Here is an 18,780-nt window from a genome sequence, read left to right as displayed (position 1 = left end):
AAATGAAAACTGAACTGAAACGCCAATCGGAAATGAAGATTGAACTGAAACGCCAATCGGAAATGAAAACTGAACCGAAACGCCAATCGGAAATGAAAATTGAACCGAAACGCCAATCGGAAATGAAAACTGAACCGAAACGCCAATCGGAAATGAAAACTGAACCGAAACGCCAATCGGAAATGAAAACTGAACCGAAACGCCAATCGGAAATGAAAACTGAACCGAAACGCCAATCGGAAATGAAAACTGAACCGAAACGCCAATCGGAAATGAAAACTGAACCGAAACGCCAATCGGTGCCAATGGCAAAGGGCGTCGATGGTGGAAGAAGCCAACACCGATGGGTGCCAGCGCCGATTCCGACGGCAAAGGGAGTCAACGGCAGCGAGCGTTGACGGCAAAGGGAGTCAACGCCAATCCGTGCAAATCCTTGGCGCCGAAGGGATGTGGCACCGATAGAAGCCGACGGCACGACGAGCAGACAAGTTGTGGATGGCGGTGCCGGTGCCAAGGAGCCACCGACCCTGGGTTTCCTCTCTTTATTGGGATGGGGGCACAAACTGGGCTGGAATAACTTAAAAATGTGGTGGGGAGGGGGGCGGCACCGGTGCCGCAGGGCCCAGGGCCGTATTTACAGCTATACAGGGCACCGGGGGGGCAGTTGGGACCGCCAAATCCCAGTAGTTCCGGAGCTGGGGTGTCCCCCCCATGCTCCCCAACCCCGAGTCAGCAGCTCCACCACGGACCCGTAGATCCCCAAGGGTTCCCAGAGCTGCCAGATCCAGCGCCGACGCAGCCGTAGCTGCCGGATCTGCTGCATCCTTCGGTGGTTCCGGTGTATTCCGCAGTCCTGGATCTGACACGGCTGCTGAGTGAATCCCGGTGCCGACACAGCCCTGGGTTGTAGCTCCAGTGCATCCCTGGGGGGGGGGATATGGGGGAGGCGCCTTCCTGCTGCGGGTGTTGGATACGGTACATCCCTTGGGTGGTCTCCAGAATCCTGGGTGCCGGATCCAGTGCCTCCTTCCTGGTGCCAACGTATCCCCCCCCAGGCCGGGCACAGCCCTCGAGGTGGGGTTTTTCCAGCTCCGGTGGCTCCTTGGAGCTGGTGTTACGCTCGGCCCATAGGTGCCAGGATAGCACAGAAGGCTCCAAGCGATGCCGTCCGGACGTCGAATCGCTCGCCGTAGAGGCCAAGGTGCCAAAGAGGCAGGAGTTGGCTACCGGGTGCCCGGCTGAGGGTTGCAGGAGAGCGGGAAGGGCTGGGGCTGGCACGTGGCCGGGCATGATGCCGCCCCATGGCTGCGGTCAGGAGCTCCGTATCCTCACAGGCCCGCAGCATCCGAGCAGCCAGGGTTCGGCTTCCGCTTGATCCCAAGGTAGATGGCAACTGCGGAGGGATAGGTGGGAGCCATGGGGTGAATCTAGGGGCCGAGACGTGGGGCTGGGGGCCAAGCAGGGGGGGGGCTGTGGGGCAGGGTCTATGGGGCAGGGCTCTTACCTTGCGAGCGTAGATCCCCGGATTCCCTCAGGTTCGTCTGGGACCCTAAGGGGCAGAGAAAGGCATTGTGGGGGGCAAAGAAAGGCATTGGGGGGGCAAAGAAAGGCATTGGGGGGGCAAAGAAAGGCATTGGAGGGGCAAAGAAAGGCATTGGGGGGGCAAAGAAAGGCATTGGAGGGGCAGAGAAAGGCATTGGGGGGCAAAGAAAGGCATTGGAGGGGCAGAGAAAGGCATTGGGGGGCAAAGAAAGGCATTGGAGGGGCAGAGAAAGGCATTGGGGGGGCAAAGAAAGGCATTGGAGGGGCAGAGAAAGGCATTGGGGGGCAAAGAAAGGCATTGGGGGGGCAAAGAAAGGCATTGGAGGGGCAGAGAAAGGCATTGGGGGGCAAAGAAAGGCATTGGAGGGGCAGAGAAAGGCATTGGGGGGGCAAAGAAAGGCATTGGGGGGGCAGAGAAAGGCATTGGGGGGGCAAAGAAAGGCATTGGAGGGGCAGAGAAAGGCATTGGGGGGCAAAGAAAGGCATTGGGGGGCAAAGAAAGGCATTGGAGGGGCAGAGAAAGGCATTGGGGGGGCAGAGAAAGGCATTGGGGGGGCAAAGAAAGGCATTGGAGGGGCAAAGAAAGGCATTGGGGGGGCAAAGAAAGGCATTGGGGGGCAAAGAAAGGCACTGGGGGGGCAAAGAAAGGCATTGGGGGGCCCAGGACTTGCTCTGCCCCCCCAGTTTTGCCCTCCCAAGCTCCTTCCACCCCCCCCCGCAGGACACTAGAATGGGGACTGGGATAGGCACTGGTGGCACTGGAAGAGGCCCTGAGACGGGAAGCCAGGGGCACAAACACCGGTGGAACCGGGCACTGGTGTCCCTGGTGCCACTGGGAGGGTACTGGTGGCACTGGGAGGGCACTGGTGTCACTGGGAGGGCACCGAGTGGGCCCTGGTGTTACTCACGGATCTTGGCGCCGGGCGGCGCGGGGCTGCCGGGGACGCAACGGTTCGAGCTCTGCCGCTTGGAAGGATCCAGGGTCACCCTGGAAGACACAGCACACGTCGCCAGGACGGCAGCGGCATCGCCCGCCAGGACACAGCCCTCCCGGTGGCCACCTGAGGCCCATGGCAAGCAGCCCGAGGACACAGTGGCCACCCCAAGGACACGGTAGCCACACGGGGCTGCGTCACTCACCGTCGCGTCAGCTTGGAGGTCAGCTTGCTGAAGAGGTTGGCGGTGGCACGGGAACGGCTCTGGGGCAGCGTGGGGGGTTCGGGCGCCGTGGGGGACGCAGGGGGTCCGTTGGCCGCAGCTGGAGAGCGCCGGTCCCGCACGTGGCCACCGTGGAAGGTGCTGCGGCCAGCGGAGCCCCGCGCCAGGCGGGCACGCTCCGAGCCGGCAGCCAGGCTGTGGCTGGACGGGGATGCGGGCGGCACACGGACAGCCACCGAGCTGGGGAAGAGTGGGATGTTAGGGGGCACTTGGGGGGGCAGAAATGGGGGGGGGGGGTGTTGGAGGGGCAGAGATAGGGGTGGGGGGCACTTCAGGGGCAGCAAGAGGGATGGGGGCAGTTCAGAGGGTCGGTTTTGGAGTAGGGGGAAGTTGGGGGGGGGCAGTTGTGGGGCTGAGGAGCAGTTGTGGGGTGGCCGTAGGCCTTGTGGGGGGGGATTTGGGGGGCAGCTGTGGGGCTGACCTGTGGTCATGGCCGTTGGGCAGTTGTGGGGTGGCCGTAAGCCTCGGGGGGGGGATTTGGGGGGGCAGTTGTGGGGCTGACCTGTGGTTATGGCCGTTGGGCAGTTGTGGGGTGGCCGTAGGCCTTGTGGGGGGGGGATTTGGGGGGGCAGCTGTGGGGCTGACCTGTGGTCGTGGCCGTTGGGCAGTTGTGGGGTGGCCGTAGGCCTTGTGGGGGGGGATTTGGGGGGGCAGCTGTGAGGCTGACCTGTGGTCGTGGCCGTTGGGCAGTTGTGGGGCTGAGGAGCAGTTGTGGGGTGGCCGTAGGCCTTGTGAGGGGGGGATTTGGGGGGGCAGCTGTGGGGCTGACCTGTGGTCGCGGCCATTGGGCAGTTGTGGGGTGGCCGTAGGCCTTGTGGGGGGGGATTTAGGGGGGCAGTTGTGGGGCTGACATGTGGTTGTGGCCGTTGGGCAGTTGTGGGGTGGCCATAGGCCTTGTGGGGGGGGATTTGGGGGTGCAGTTGTGAGGCTGACCTGTGGTCATGGCCGTTGGGCAGTTGTGGGGCTGAGGAGCAGTTGTGGGGTGGCCGTAGGCCTTGTGGGGGGGGGATTTGGGGGGGCAGCTGTGGGGCTGACCTGTGGTCGCGGCCATTGGGCAGCAGCGCGTGCCGCTCGGCCCCCGAACGCTCGGTGCAGACGTAGGTGTTGCGGCGCCCCATGGCGCTGGGGGGCACGTGGGGCTGGGGGTGCACACTGTCAGCACACAGCCAGACCCACAGCCCCATTACCCAGCCCCACAAGTGCCCCCTCTCCCTCTCCCACCCCACAGTTATCCCCCAACCTACCCCCCTAGCCTGACAGATGCTCCCCCTGCCCCATAGATACCCCCTATCCCAACCCCCTCAACCCCACAACTGCCCCCCCAGTCCCTCCCTTACCCCGCAACTGCCCCCTATATCCCACTCCCCCCACCCCACAGCTGCCCCCCATGACGCTCACAGCATTGCTGGCGCCGTCCTTGTGCCGGTCCGGAATCTCAGCTTTGTTGGGGTTGTTGGCGCTGCTGACCATGGGGCTGGAAGGGGGTGCCCCACGCGTGCCCGCTGTGCCCCCCATACCCCCACTGCCTTTGCGCGGCGGCAGCCGCTCCTCCTTCAGCTCCGTGTCACCCGTGCTCGTGGGGCTGCGCTTGGGGGGCGCAGGCAGCACCGAGGGGCCGCCTGCGGATAGGGGTTGCTGTGAGGCAGGGTGGACTGGGGAGTGTGGGGCTGCTGTGGGGCAGGAAGGACTGGGGAGCGTGGGGCTGCTGTGGGGCAGGGCGGACTATGGGGCTGCTGTGGGGCAGGGCGGACTGGGGAGTGTGGGGCAGCTGTGGGGCAGGGAGGACTGGGGAGTGTGGGGCTGCTGTGGGGCAGGAAGGACTATGGGGCTGCTGTGGGGCAGGGCGGACTATGGGGCTGCTGTGGGGCAGGGCGGACTGGGGAGTATGGGGCTGCTGTGGGGCAGGAAGGACTATGGGGCTGCTGTGGGGCAGGGCGGACTGGGGAGTGTGGGGCTGCTGTGGGGCAGGGAGGACTGGGGAGTGTGGGGCTGCTGTGGGGCAGGGCGGACTGGGGAGTATGGGGCTGCTGTGGGGCAGGGCGGACTGGGGAGCGTGGGGCTGCTGTGGGGCAGGGCGGACTATGGGGCTGCTGTGGGGCAGGGTGGACTGGGGAGTGTGGGGCTGCTGTGGGGCAGGAAGGACTATGGGGCTGCTGTGGGGCAGGAAGGACTATGGGGCTGCTGCGGGGCAGGGCGGACTGGGGAGTGTGGGGCTGCTGTGGGGCAGGAAGGACTATGGGGCTGCTGTGGGGCAGGAAGGACTATGGGGCTGCTGCGGGGCAGGGCGGACTGGGGAGTGTGGGGCTGCTGTGGGGCAGGAAGGACTATGGGGCTGCTGTGGGGCAGGGCGGGCTGGGGAGCGTGGGGCTGCTGTGGGGCAGGGCGGACTGTGGGGCTGCTGTGGGGCAGGGCGGACTGGGGAGTATGGGGCTGCTGTGGGGCAGGGCGGACTGTGGGGCTGCTGTGGGGCAGGGCGGACTGGGGAGTGTGGGGCTGCTGTGGGGCTGCTGTGGGGCAGGAAGGACTATGGGGCTGCTGTGGGGCAGGAAGGACTATGGGGCTGCTGTGGGGCAGGGTGGACTGGGGAGCGTGGGGCTGCTGTGGGGTTGCTGTGGGGCAGGGTGGACTGGGGAGCGTGGGGCTGCTGTGGGGCAGGGCGGACTGGGGAGCGTGGGGCTGCTGTGGGGCAGGTTGTGGGGCTCAGGGGTTGCCCCATGGGGCAGAAGGTGGGGAGGATGGGGGGTACTGGGGCCATGGGGGGCATTGCCAAGGGGCTGCCATGGGGCAGAGTGTGGGGCTGCCATGGGGCAGAGTGAGGGGCTGCAGGACTCTTCCGTGGGGCAGGACGGACTGGGGAGCGTGGGGCTGCTGTGGAGCAGGTTGTGGGGCTCAGGGGTTGCCCCATGGGGCAGAAGGTGGGGAGGATGGGGGGTACTGGGGCCATGGGGTGGGCATGGGGGGCACTGTCAAGGGGCTGCCATGGGGCAGAGTGGGGGGCTGCAGGACTCTTCCGTGGGGCAGGGTGCCGCAGCTATGGGGCAGCTATGGGGCACTCACAGAAGTCGCTGTGCCGCCGCTGCCGGTGATAGGTGGTGCCGGTGGTGCCGGAGCCGCGCGGTGGACCCTTACCGGGTGCTGCCCGGGCGCCGTTGGCCTCGTTGGGTGCCCGCACCCGCGCCAGCGCCCGCGACTCTCCCGGTTCCGCCTGCGGCACCCAATCAGTGCCAAAGGGGGACAGAGGCCACCGGGTGCCACCATGGGGACAGAGATGGTGGGACACCCAATGCCACCCCCCCGAAGGATGCGGGATCACCTTAGCACAGGGCCACCCGGTCCCACCCGCAGTGACACAGGGACCCCCCCCGTCATGGGGACACCGAGATACTTTGGACATGGTGACACCAGCACAGGCAGTGCCACCCCAGGTATGTGAGGACAATGGCACGGGGACAACATGGTGACACGGGGACTTTCCTGGGCACATGGAGACACTCTGGGTGACGAGGTGCCACCCTGAGGATACAGTGCCATCTCAGGGATGCAGTAGTGACCACGGTGCCACCCTCCGCGTGGGACCTTAAGGTTATGTGGTGCCACAGTGCCACTTTGGGACGTGGCAGGGGACAAAGTGCCACCCAGGGGACACGGCAAGGGCTGTGGTGGTGGTGTCCCTGTTTGTCACCTGAGCAGCGCGGCCGAGCAGCAGGTAGGTGGCCGTCACCTCGTTGTAGCGGTGGGTGCTCAGCGCCTCACGGATCTCCTCGCGGCTGTAGCCCATGCCTACCATCACCTCTGCCAACGTCACCGAGACACCGCGGTGACCACCGAACCCATCGTCACACCAACCCCACAGCCACCGCGCCCACACCGTGCTGACCTACAGCCAACGTGGCAACAACTCACGGCCGTCGCCCCACGGCACCCACCAGGCCAACCCATAGCCACCACTCCACAGCGTCCCAGCCCCATAGCATCTCTCAGCCCCATAGCAAGCCCTGGCGTTACGACCGTGGCCCCACAGGACCCCCAAAAGCCTGGTGTCCCCCTACCCCACAGCACCCCGGTGTCCCCAACTCCATGGTACCACCAGCCTGGCATCTTCTCCCCTCACCGATGCGTTGGGTGTCCCCCAGGTCCTCCTCGGGTTCGCGGTACGGGCGCAGCTCGTCCCCCTCGTAACCGATGTTCAACCACTTGTCCTTCATGATTTGCTGTGACAGACAAAGTCCATGAGGACACTAAGAAGGCCACCGCTGGAGATGTGGTGCCACCAGGAGGGACACAGACGTCCCGGGTGGCACCACCAGCAACGTAGATTCCACCACTGGCGATAGGGGTGGCACAGGTGGTTCTATCAACACGTTCCATGGGGTACAGCAGTGGTACCACAAGTGCCACCAGCACGGGGACCCCCATGTCCCCTTTCACCTCCAGGGTGTAGAGGAACCCCCCACCACCCAAGACCCCCCCCAGGACCCTCTTATCACCTCCAGGGTGCAGCGCTTGGCTGGGTTCAGCACCAGGAAGCGGCGCAGAATGTTCTCGCAGTCGGTGGACATATAGAACGGTACCCGGTACTTCCCGCGAAGAACGCGTTCCCGCAGCTCCTAAGGTGAAAACGTGTGTTGGATTGACCATGGGGCAGCCACGCCGTGGGGCAGGATCTGGCCCAGATCCTCTTCTGCTCCTCATCCACCCCCTCCAGGCGTGATTCCTGTCCCTACTCAACTGCCCCACAACTCCTCCACACCCCAAACCTGCCCCTCCAGTGCCACCCAACGGCTGCGACTCAGCCCCACACAACCACCCCCAGCCCCACAACCGCCCCTCACAGCCAACCCCTCGTTCTTTGCCCCACAGCCCCATTCCCTGCCCCACGGCTGGCGTCCCAGGCGCTATTTGCACCGCTTTTGTGGGGCAGGCGTTGCTCCCAGCTCATTCCCTGCTCCATATTCACTGTCTCAACCCCACCATGGGGCAAGGCCTTGCTCCCAGACTATTCCTGCCCCACATTTGGAGTCCCCTGCCCCACAGATAGTACCCCCCAACTTTGAGGCCGTGGCTGAAAGGGCAAGGAGCTGCTGACCAGGGGGGGCAGAAGATGATGCCCAGGCTCCAAATGCTGCTCCCATCCCACCATGGGGCAAGACCCCAATCCTGGCTCCCAGGCCTTTTCCCAAGGATCGTGTTCCCACCTTGAGGTTGTGGCCGTCAAAGGGCAGGGAGCCGCTAACAAGGGTGTAGAGGATGACGCCCAAGCTCCAGATGTCAACCTCGGGGCCATCGTACTTCTTGCCCTGGAAGAGCTCAGGTGCGGCATACGGAGGAGATCCGCAGAACGTATCCAGCTTGGAGCCAAGCGTGAACTCATTGCTGAACCCAAAGTCCGCAATCTTGATGTTGGCGTCCGCATCCAGCAGGAGGTTCTCTGCCTGTGGGAACATTGGGATGGGGACAAGGACCAAGGGACAGCGACCAGGGTGGAGGGATGGGTGACAGGATGGGGATACTGCGATGGGGTCACCGCGATGGGGATACCACGATGGGGACTATGTCCAGGATAGGGACACCACGATGGGGCCACCGCGATGGGGACTATGTCCAGGATAGGGACACCGCGATGGGGCCACCACGATGGGGACTATGTCCAGGATAGGGCCACCGCGATGGGGACTATGTCCAGGATAGGGCCACCACGATGGGGCCACCGCGATGGGGACTATGTCCAGGATAGGGACACCGCGATGGGGCCACCACGATGGGGACTATGTCCAGGATAGGACCACCACGATGGGGCCACCGCGATGGGGCCACCGCTATGGGGACTATGTCCAGGATAGGGACACCGCGATGGGGCCACCACGATGGGGCCACCACGATGGGGCCACCACGATGGGGACTATGTCCAGGATAGGGCCACCGCAATGGGGCCACCGCGATGGGGACTATGTCCAGGATAGGGCCACCACAATGGGGCCACCACAATGGGGCCACCACAATGGGGCCACCACAATGGGGACCGTGTCCAGGATATGAACGCCACGATGGGGACTACGTTCAGGATGGGAATGCCGTGACAGGGACACTGCAACCGACAGGGATCAAGGGATAAGGACAGGTACCAGGATGGGGACACTGCAACAGGGACCATGGGACAGACAAGAATGTCATGACTGATTGGGGACAGGGATCAGGATGGAGGGATGGGTGCCAGGATGGGGACATCAGGACAGGGACGCTATGTCCAGCATGGGGACACCAGGACAGGGGACCACGTCCAAAGAGAGAGATGGGCACCGTGTCCAGCACGGGGACAGAGGGACTGTGGGGACCAAGGGAAGGGGATGGGGGGGCTCCTCGCAGCCCCCACTCAGTGCCACCCCCGCCTGGGGACCCTGTGGGGTGGCAGAGGGGGACCCCGAGGGACGCAGGACAAGGTCCCACCTTGAGGTCACGGTGGACAATATTCTTCTGATGGCAATAATGCACAGCTGACACAATCTGTAGGGGACACGAGGACATCAGAGGGCACCAATGTGTTCCACCCCCCCCGTGCCCTCCCTCATCCTTGTCCCCCCCCCCCAAGTCAAAGCCACCACAGCTGGTGGCTTAAGGGACATCAATCTCAGCCACGTGTGGCCACCACATGCCAGCCCCCTCTACCTGTCCCCAGATGCCTCAAATGCTCCCACACCTCCCAAACGCTCCCAGAGGCCTCCTCCAGTGCTCCCAGAACCCCCCCAACACCCGCCCAGAGGCCCCCCAGTGCTCCCAGATGCCCTCAACGCACCCCCAAACCCCCCTCTACCTCCCTCAACACTCCCCAGATCCCCCGCCAGTACCCCCTGCCCCCTCCAACGCCTCCTCCAGAACCCCACCGTGGGTTCCCTGATTCCCCCCATCCCAACTGCCCCCAGGCACACTCCCCTCCCAGTGTCCCCCAGTCCTCTCCCATTCCCAACATTCCCGCTCCAGGCGTGTGTCCCACCTGCCGGAACTTGGCTCGCGCTTCTTTCTCCTTCATGCGCCCGTGGGACACCAGGTAATCGAACACCTCGCCTGGCAGGGGTACCACAGGTCAGACAACACCCCGAAACCTCCTAGACCTAAATTTCCCCCTTCTGCCCCCAAATAGCACCCCGTTATTCCATTCCTGTCTCGGGGTGCCGGGTGTCAGCCCTATTAGGGGGGTGTCTAAGCGCAAGGGGGAGCGTCTCGGAGTAGGGAGGAGGTCTCACCGGCGCTGGCGTACTCCATCACCAAATACAGCGTCTTCTCCGTCTCTATGACCTCAAACAGCTTCACTGGGGAAGAGAGAGCGGAGCAGCGTCGGTGACCACCGCACCTCCTCCTCGCACCCCCTTGGTGCCTCCCAGGTACACCCCAACATCCCCTCCTGTGCCCCAATTCCACCCACTCCTTATCCCTGGGTGCATTCCCCCGTGTCTCCCAACCCACCGTGTGTCCCCCATCCCATTCAGTCCCCCCCTCACCCCATTCAGCCCCCCCCAATTCCCCTGTGTGCCCCCTCAATGCCCCCCATTCAGCCCCTCCTCAACCCCCGTGCACCCCGTTATGCTCCCCCAACCCTCTCTGCACCCCCCCCGAACCCCCCTGTGCCCTCCCCCGACATGCACCCCCCCCATTCAGCCACCCCTTGTCCCCTGTACCCCTCTTTGCCCCCCCAGTGCCCCCATTCAGGCCCCCTGCTCACCCCCAGGTGCCCCCCACCCACCCCTGGGTGCCCCTTCTCACCAATGTTGGGGTGATTCAGCCCCTTCATGATCCGAACTTCCCGGAAGAGCTGGGGGGGGGGGGGGGCGGAAAACAGAGGTGTCAGGAAGGGCTGAGACCACCCCCCTCCATGTTCCCAGACCTCACCCCTAATTCCTGGGGGTGCCTCCCCCACCCCATGCCCCCCCCACCTTCTGCAGGCTCGTGGGGTTCAGCTGGGTTTTGTCAATGATTTTTATGGCGACCTGGAAGGAAAACAGGAGGGTGAAGGAGAGGGTACCCCCATAATCCCCCCCACCCCTCCCCTCAGATCTCCCCTCTTTGTCCCCCTCAGGGCCCCCCCCCCAGCTCCTTCCCATTAATCCTGGGACCTCCCGGTTCCCCTTCATTACCCCCAGGACACCCCCCTCCCCCAATCAGGGCCCCCCAACTCCATTCCATCAACCACAGGACCCCCATTTCCTCCCTCATCATCCCCCCCACTCCATCTCTCCCAGGACTACACTTCCTCCCTGCAGTCCCCTCAGCTTTCCTCACTTCCCCCCATCACATCCAGAACCCCCATTTCCCCCCCCAAGAGGACCCTCCCATTGCCTCCAGAACCCCCACTCCCCCCCCATTTCCCCTCTGTGTCCTTCTCACCACCCCCAGGACCCCATTTTTGCCCCATTCCACCTCAGGAACCCCATTTTTCCCCATAATCCCCACTCTGGACCCCTATTACCCCTCTCATCTCCCCCTCCAGACCCCCACTCCCTCTCTCATCCCCCCCAGATCCCCCCTCCATCCCCCCACCGCACCCAGGACCCCTCATTTCTCCTCCAACATCCCTCCCGTCACCCCCAGACCCCCCCATTTTTATCCCTGGCACCCTCACCTCGCGGCCGGTGAGGATGTGCCGGGCCAGTTTGACCTTGGCGAAGTTGCCTTTGCCGATGGTGCGCAGCAGGCGGTAGTTTCCGACGTGGGGCTGTTCCTCGGGGCACGACGCGATGGAGTTGCGGCAGCGCGCGCCCAACGAGCGGCTCGACCATGCCGAACCTTTCTCTGAACGGCTGCCCCCCAGGCCCGCCAGCTGTTGGGGGGACAGGGACACATAGGAGACCACCCCCAGTTTATCACAGCAGTGACCGGAGACATTGAGACCCCCCTCAACTCATTGCAGTACTGACCGGAGCCATTGAGACCCCCTCAACTCATTGCAGCAGTGACCGGAGCTACTCAGACCCTCCTCAACTCATTGCAGCAGTGATTGGGGCCACTGAGACTCCCTCAACTCATTGCAGCAGTGACCGGAGCCATTGAGACCCCCCTCAACTCATTGCAGCAGTGATTGGGGCCACTAAGACCCCCCTCAACTCATTGCAGCAGTGACCGGAGCCACTCAGACCCTCCTCAACTCATTGCAGCAGTGACCGGAGCCATTGAGACCCCCTCAACTCATTGCAGCAGTGACCGGAGCCATTGAGACCTCCTCAACTCATTGCAGCAGTGACCGGAGCCATTGAGACCCCCTCAACTCATTGCAGCAGTGATTGGGGCCATTGAGACCCCCCTCAACTCATTGCAGCCGTGACCGGAGCCACTCAGACCCCCCTCAACTCATTGCAGCAGTGATTGGGGCCATTGAGACCCCCCTCAACTCATTGCAGCAGTGACCGGAGCCATTGAGACCCCCTCAACTCATTGCAGCAGTGATTGGGACCACTGAGACCCCCCTCAACTCATTGCAGCACTGACCGGAGCCACTCAGACCCTCCTCAACTCATTGCAGCAGTGATTGGGGCCACTAAGACCCCCCTCAACTCATTGCAGCAGTGACCGGAGCCATTGAGACCCCCCTCAACTCATCGCAGCAGTGACCGGAGCCATTGAGACCGCCCTCAACTCATCGCAGCAGTGATCGGAGCCATTGAGACCCCCCCTCAACTCATTGCAGCAGTGACCAGAGCCATTGAGACCCTCCTCAACTCATTGCAGCAGTGACCGGAGCCATTGAGACCCCCCTCAACTCATTGCAGCAGTGATTGGGGCCACTGAGACCCCCCTCAACTCATCGCAGCAGTGATCGGAGCCATTGAGACCCCCCTCAACTCATTGCAGCACTGACCGGAGCCATTGAGACCCCCCTCAACTCATCGCAGCAGTGACCGGAGCCATTGAGACCCCCCCTCAACTCATCACAGCAGTGACCGGAGCCATTGAGACCGCCCTCAACTCATCACAGCAGTGACCGGAGCCATTGAGACCGCCCTCAACTCATCACAGCAGTGACCGGAGCCATTGAGACCGCCCTCAACTCATTGCAGCACTGACCGGAGCCATTGAGACCACCCTCAACTCATCACAGCAGTGACCGGAGCCATTGAGACCGCCCTCAACTCATCACAGCAGTGACCGGAGCCATTGAGACACCCCTCAACTCATTGCAGCAGTGATTGGGGCCACTGAGACCCCCCTCAACTCATCGCAGCAGTGATCGGAGCCATTGAGACCCCCCTCAACTCATTGCAGCACTGACCGGAGCCATTGAGACCCCCCTCAACTCATCGCAGCAGTGACCGGAGCCATTGAGACCCCCCCTCAACTCATCACAGCAGTGACCGGAGCCATTGAGACCGCCCTCAACTCATCACAGCAGTGACCGGAGCCATTGAGACCGCCCTCAACTCATCACAGCAGTGATCGGAGCCATTGAGACCTCCTCAACTCATTGCAGCAGTGACCAGAGCCATTGAGACCCCTTCAACTCATCGCAGCAGTGACCAGAGCCATTGAGACCCCCTCAACTCATTGCAGCAGTGACCGGAGTCATTGAGACCCCCTCAACTCATTGCAGCAGTGACCGGAGTCATTGAGACCCCCTCAACTCATTGCAGCAGTGACCGGAGCCACTCAGACCCTCCTCAACTCATTGCAGCAGTGACCGGAGCAATTGAGACCCCCTCAACTCATCGCAGCAGTGACCGGAGCCACTCAGACCCTCCTCAACTCATTGCAGCAGTGATTGGAGCCACTCAGACCCCCTCAACTCATTGCAGCAGTGACCGGAGCCATTGAGACCCCCCCTCAACTCATTGCAGCAGTGATTGGGGCCACTAAGACCCCCCTCAACTCATTGCAGCAGTGACCGGAGCCACTCAGACCCCCCTCAACTCATTGCAGCAGTGACCGGAGCCATTGAGACCCCCTCAACTCATTGCAGCAGTGACCGGAGCCACTCAGACCCCCCTCAACTCATCGCAGCAGTGACCGGAGCCATTGAGACCCCCCTCAACTCATTGCAGCAGTGACCGGAGCCACTCAGACCCTCCTCAACTCATTGCAGCAGTGATTGGGGCCATTGCGACCCCCCTCAACTCATCACAACAGTGATTGGAGCCGCTGAGACACCCCAACTCATCACAGCAGTGACCCCGGGGCCACTGAGACACCCCAACTCATCACAGCAGTGATTGGGGCCACTGAGACACCCCAACTCATCGCAGCAGTGACCCCGGGGCCACTGAGACACCCCAACTCACCACAGCAGTGATTGGGGCCGCTGAGACACCCCAACTCATCACAGCAGTGACCCCGGGGCCACTGAGACACCCCAACTCATCACAGCAGTGACTGAGACACCCCAACTCACCACAGCAGTGATTGGGGCCGCTGAGACACCCCAACTCATCACAGCAGTGACCCTGGGGCCACTGAGACACCCCAACTCATCACAGCAGTGACTGAGACACCCCAACTTATCGCAGCAGTGACTGAGACACCCCAACTCATCACAGCAGAGATTGGGGCCGCTGAGACACCCCAACTCATCACAGCAGTGACCCATCACAACACCCTCCCTCCCCGGTTTAACCCGTTCCCCCCCCGGTTTAACCGGACACCCACCTCCCCAAGTTTAACCAGTCCCGTTCCCCCCCCCCCCCTTTCCCCGGTTTTACCGGTTCCCCCTCTCAGTTCCCCCCTTCCCAGTTTAACCGGTCTCCCTCATCAACACTCCCTCCCCGTGTAACCGGTTTCTCTGCTTCGGTACTGCCCCACTCCCCGGTTTAACCGGTCCCCTGTTGTCTCCCCCCCCCCACCGTAACCTCCTCCCTCCCGGTGTAACTGGTTCCCCCCCCTCCCCCGGGTTTAACTGGACCCACAGTCCCCCTTCTCCGGTTTAATCGGTGTCCCCCCCCCTCCTCCATAACGCCACCCCGTGCCGGTTTTACCGGTTCCCTTCTCTCCTCCCTCCCCAGTTTAAACGGTTCCACCCTCCCGGTTTAACCACCTCCGCCCTCCCCGGTTTAACCGGACACTTCCCCGCCCCAATAACCCCCTCCCTCTAAGTGTAACCGGTTCCCCTTCAGTTTAATCCCATCCCCGTCCCATAAGCCCCTCCCTCCCCGGTTCTACCGGTTCCCCACCCCGGTTTAACCAGCCCCATAACTTCCCCCTTCCCCGGTTTTACCGGTTATCCCCCGGTTTAACCGCCTCCCCCCCACCACCCCCGGGTGTAACCGGTTCCCTCACAGCTTAACCGACCCCCTCACCGTGTCCGCGTTCCGCTCGTTCCCCGCCGCCAGGGCGGAGCGCGAAGACATCGCCACCCGCGGCACCGGGAAGGCCCCGGGGCGGGGGGGGCCCGGGGGGCACCGGGCGCGGCCGCTACCAGCGGGACATGGCGGGGCCGAGGGGGGCCCCGAGGTCACCGGGAAGGGAGGAGGGGGAGGGGGCGGCGGGGCCTGGGAGGGCCCCAAGGGGCGCCGGGGGTTGGCGCCGGGCCGGGCCCTACGGGCGGGCGGCGGGGGCGGCCATGGGCCGGGCCGCAAACCGGAACCGGAAGCAGAACTGCGATCTTAGCCACGCCCCTCCCCACCCACCCACCACGCCGAGCTTTGCCCTAATAAGGAGATGCTCCCACCCCCTCCCATTACCCGCGCCCTGCGCCGTAGCCAATCAGCAGCCGCCGTGCGCGCGCGCCGCCGCACCTCCCCATTGGCTGCGGAGCGGGCATGGAGACAGGGCCGCCGCGCCGCTAGAGGGGGGGGCGTGGCCAGACCCAGCGCGCAGCTCCCATTGGCTGAGGGGCGGGAACGGACCCGGAAGGGGGCGTGGCCAGGGCCGGCGGGCGGGAAGGGAGCGGGGAGTTAACCCGTGGGTGCCCGGTGGTTTGGGGGTCCCAATACTCGTGGTGCGGCAGAGGAATCACATGGGGTCGCTGTTACCTGTAGGGACGTGTCCTTGTCATCCATGGGCACCCTCTGTCCCTTCCGTGTCCCCCCTCAAGTCACCTCTGGGGTCCCCGTGTCCCCTCTCTGTCACCTATGGGGTCCCCTCTGTCATTGGGGTCCCCTCTGTCATTGGGGTACCCATGTCCCCCCTGTCCCCTCTATGTCACCTATGGGGTCCCCTCTGTCATTGGGGTCCCCTCTGTCATTGGGGTCCCCCATGTCCCCCCTGTCCCCTTCCTGTCACCTCTGGGGTCCCCATGTCCCCTCTCTGTCACCCATGGGGTCCCCTCTGTCATTGGGGTCCCCTCTGTCATTGGGGTCCCCATGTCCCCTATCTCCCCTTCCTGTCACCCATGGGGTCCCCATGTCCCCTCTCTGTCACCCATGGGGTCCCCTCTGTCATTGGGGTCCCCTCTGTCATTGGGGTCCCCATGTCCCCCATGTCCCCTTCCTGTCACCTCTGGGGTCCCCTTTGTCATTGGGGTCCCCCATGTCCCCGTCCTGTCACCTCTGGGGTCCCCATGTCCCCTCTGTCACCCATGGGGTCCCCTCTGTCATTGGGGTCCCCTCTGTCATTGGGGTCCCCATGTCCCCCATGTCCCCTTCCTGTCACCTCTGCGGTCCCCATGTCCCCTCTCTGTCACCTATGGGGTCCCCTCTATCATTGGCGTCCCCATGTCCCCCATGTCCCCTGTCTGTCACCCATGGGGTCCCCTCTGTCACCCATGGGGTCTCCTTTGTCATTGGGGTCCCCATGTCCCCCATGTCCCCTCTCTGTCACCCATGGGGTCCCCTCTGTCATTGGGGTCCCCATGTCTCCCATGTCCCCTTCCTGTCACCTATGGGGTCTCCTCTGTCATTGGGGTCCCCTCTGCCCCCATGTCCCCTTCCTGTCACCTCTGGGGTCCCCATGTCCCCTCTCTGTCACCCATGGGGTCCCCTTTGTCATTGGTGTCCCCATGTCCCCATGTCCCCTTCCTGTCACCTCTGGAGTCTCCATGTCCCCTCTCTGTCACCCATGGGGTCCCCTCTGTCATTGGGGTCCCCTCTGTCATTGGGGTCCCCATGTCCCCCATGTCCCCTCTCTGTCACCCATGGGGTCCCCTCTGTCATTGGGGTCCCCATGTCCCCTATCACTCCTTCCTGTCACCCATGGGGTCCCCATGTCCCCTCTCTGTCACCCATGGGGTCCCCTCTGTCATTGGGGTCCCCTCTGTCATTGGGGTCCCCATGTCCCCCATGTCCCCTTCCTGTCACCTCTGGGGTCCCCATGTCCCCTCTCTGTCACCCATGGGGTCCCCTCTGTCATTGGGGTCCCCATGTCCCCTTCCTGTCACCCATGGGGTCTCCTGTGTCATTGGGGTCCCCATGTCCCCCATGTCCCCTCTCTGTCACCCATGGGGTCCCCTTTGTCATTGGGGTCCCCATGTCCCCCATGTCCCCCATGTCCCCCATGTCCCCTCTCTGTCACCCATGGGGTCCCCTTTGTCATTGGGGTCCCCTCTGTCATTGGGGTCCCCATGTCCCCCATGTCCCCTCTCTGTCACCTATGGGGTCCCCTCTGTCATTGGGGTCCCCTCTGTCATTGGGGTCCCCATGTCCCCCATGTCCCCTCTCTGTCACCCATGAGGTCCCCTCTATCATTGGGGTCCCCTCTGTCATTGGGGTCCCCCATGTCCCCCATCTCCCCTTCCTGTCACCTCTGCAGTCCCCATGTCCCCTCTCTGTCACCCATGGGGTCCCCTCTGTCATTGGGGTCCCCATGTCCCCCATGTCCCCTCTCTGTCACCTATGGGGTCCCCTCTGTCATTGGGGTCCCCATGTCCCCCATGTCCCCTTCCTGTCACCCATGGGGTCTCCTCTGTCATTGGGGTCCCCTCTGCCCCCATGTCCCCTTCCTGTCACCTCTGGGGTCCCCATGTCCCCTCTCTGTCACCCACGGGGTCCCCTCTGTCATTGGGGTCCCTGTGTCCCCCATGTCCCCTTCCTGTCACCTCTGGGGTCCCCATGTCCCCTCTCTGTCACCTATGGGGTCCCCTCTGTCATTGGGGTCCCCGTGTCCCCTATCTCCCCTTCCTGTCACCCATGGGGTCCCCATGTCCCCTCTCTGTCACCCATGGGGTCCCCTCTATCATTGGGGTCCCCTCTGTCATTGGGGTCCCCCATGTCCCCCATGTCCCCTTCCTGTCACCTCTGGAGTCTCCATGTCCCCCCTCTGTCACCCTTGGGGTCCCCTTTGTCATTGGGGTCCCCTCTGTCATTGGGGTCCCCATGTCCCCCATGTCCCCTCTCTGTCACCCATGGGGTCCCCTCTGTCATTGGGGTCCCCTCTGTCATTGGGGTCCCCATGTCCCCCATGTCCCCTTCCTGTCACCTCTGGGGTCCCCATGTCCCCTCTCTGTCACCTATGGGGTCTCCTCTGTCATTGGGGTCCCCATGTCCCCCATGTCCCCTCTCTGTCACCTATGGGGTCCCCTCTGTCATTGGGGTCCCCATGTCCCCCATGTCCCCTCTCTGTCACCCATGGGGTCCCCTCTGTCATTGGGGTCCCCATGTCCCCTATCTCCCCTTCCTGTCACCCATGGGGTCTCCTCTGTCATTGGGGTCCCCTCTGCCCCCATGTCCCCTTCCTGTCACCTCTGGGGCCTCCATGTCCCCTCTCTGTCACCCATGGGGTCCCCTCTGTCATTGGGGTCCCCTCTGTCATTGGGGTCCCCATATCCCCCATGTCCCCTCTCTGTCACCCATGGGGTCCCCTCTGTCATTGGGGTCCCCATGTCCCCCATGTCCCCTCTCTGTCACCCATGGGGTCTCCTCTGTCATTGGGGTCCCCTCTGTCATTGAGGTCCCCCATGTCCCCTTCCTGTCACCTCTGGAGTCTCCATGTCCCCTCTCTGTCACCCATGGGGTCCCCTTTGTCATTGGGGTCCCCATGTCCCCCATGTCCCCTCTCTGTCACCCATGGGGTCCCCTCTATCATTGGGGTCCCCATGTCCCCCATGTCCCCTCTCTGTCACCCATGGGGTCCCCTCTATCATTGGGGTCCCCACGTCCCCTATCTCCCCTCTCT

The 18,780-nt window shown here is 63.4% G+C and overlaps 1 protein-coding gene across 1 annotated transcript; it reads right to left on the bottom strand.

The window, feature by feature from the left end:
• Window positions 1-546: 546 nt before the first annotated feature.
• MARK4 (microtubule affinity regulating kinase 4) lies at window positions 547-15,163 on the bottom strand. The gene is made up of 18 exons (XM_054052943.1): window positions 15,030-15,163; window positions 11,372-11,569; window positions 10,686-10,739; window positions 10,516-10,564; window positions 9,999-10,064; window positions 9,749-9,819; window positions 9,205-9,261; window positions 7,956-8,192; window positions 7,248-7,367; window positions 6,872-6,971; window positions 6,443-6,552; window positions 5,818-5,965; window positions 4,159-4,379; window positions 3,796-3,899; window positions 2,683-2,940; window positions 2,451-2,530; window positions 1,505-1,549; window positions 547-1,393 (listed from the first exon to the last, which is right to left on the bottom strand). Exons 1-18 carry the CDS (start codon window positions 15,078-15,080, stop codon window positions 1,329-1,331), a joined length of 2,034 nt encoding a protein of 677 aa, XP_053908918.1. The 5' UTR covers window positions 15,081-15,163; the 3' UTR covers window positions 547-1,328.
• Between the last annotated feature and the right edge of the window lie 3,617 nt (window positions 15,164-18,780).

Source organism: Cuculus canorus, chromosome 37, assembly GCF_017976375.1.
Source record: "Cuculus canorus isolate bCucCan1 chromosome 37, bCucCan1.pri, whole genome shotgun sequence".
NCBI lineage: Eukaryota > Metazoa > Chordata > Aves > Cuculiformes > Cuculidae > Cuculus > Cuculus canorus.
Note: the sequence above shows the minus strand (reverse complement) of the source record. Positions and strands in the feature narration are given on the sequence as shown.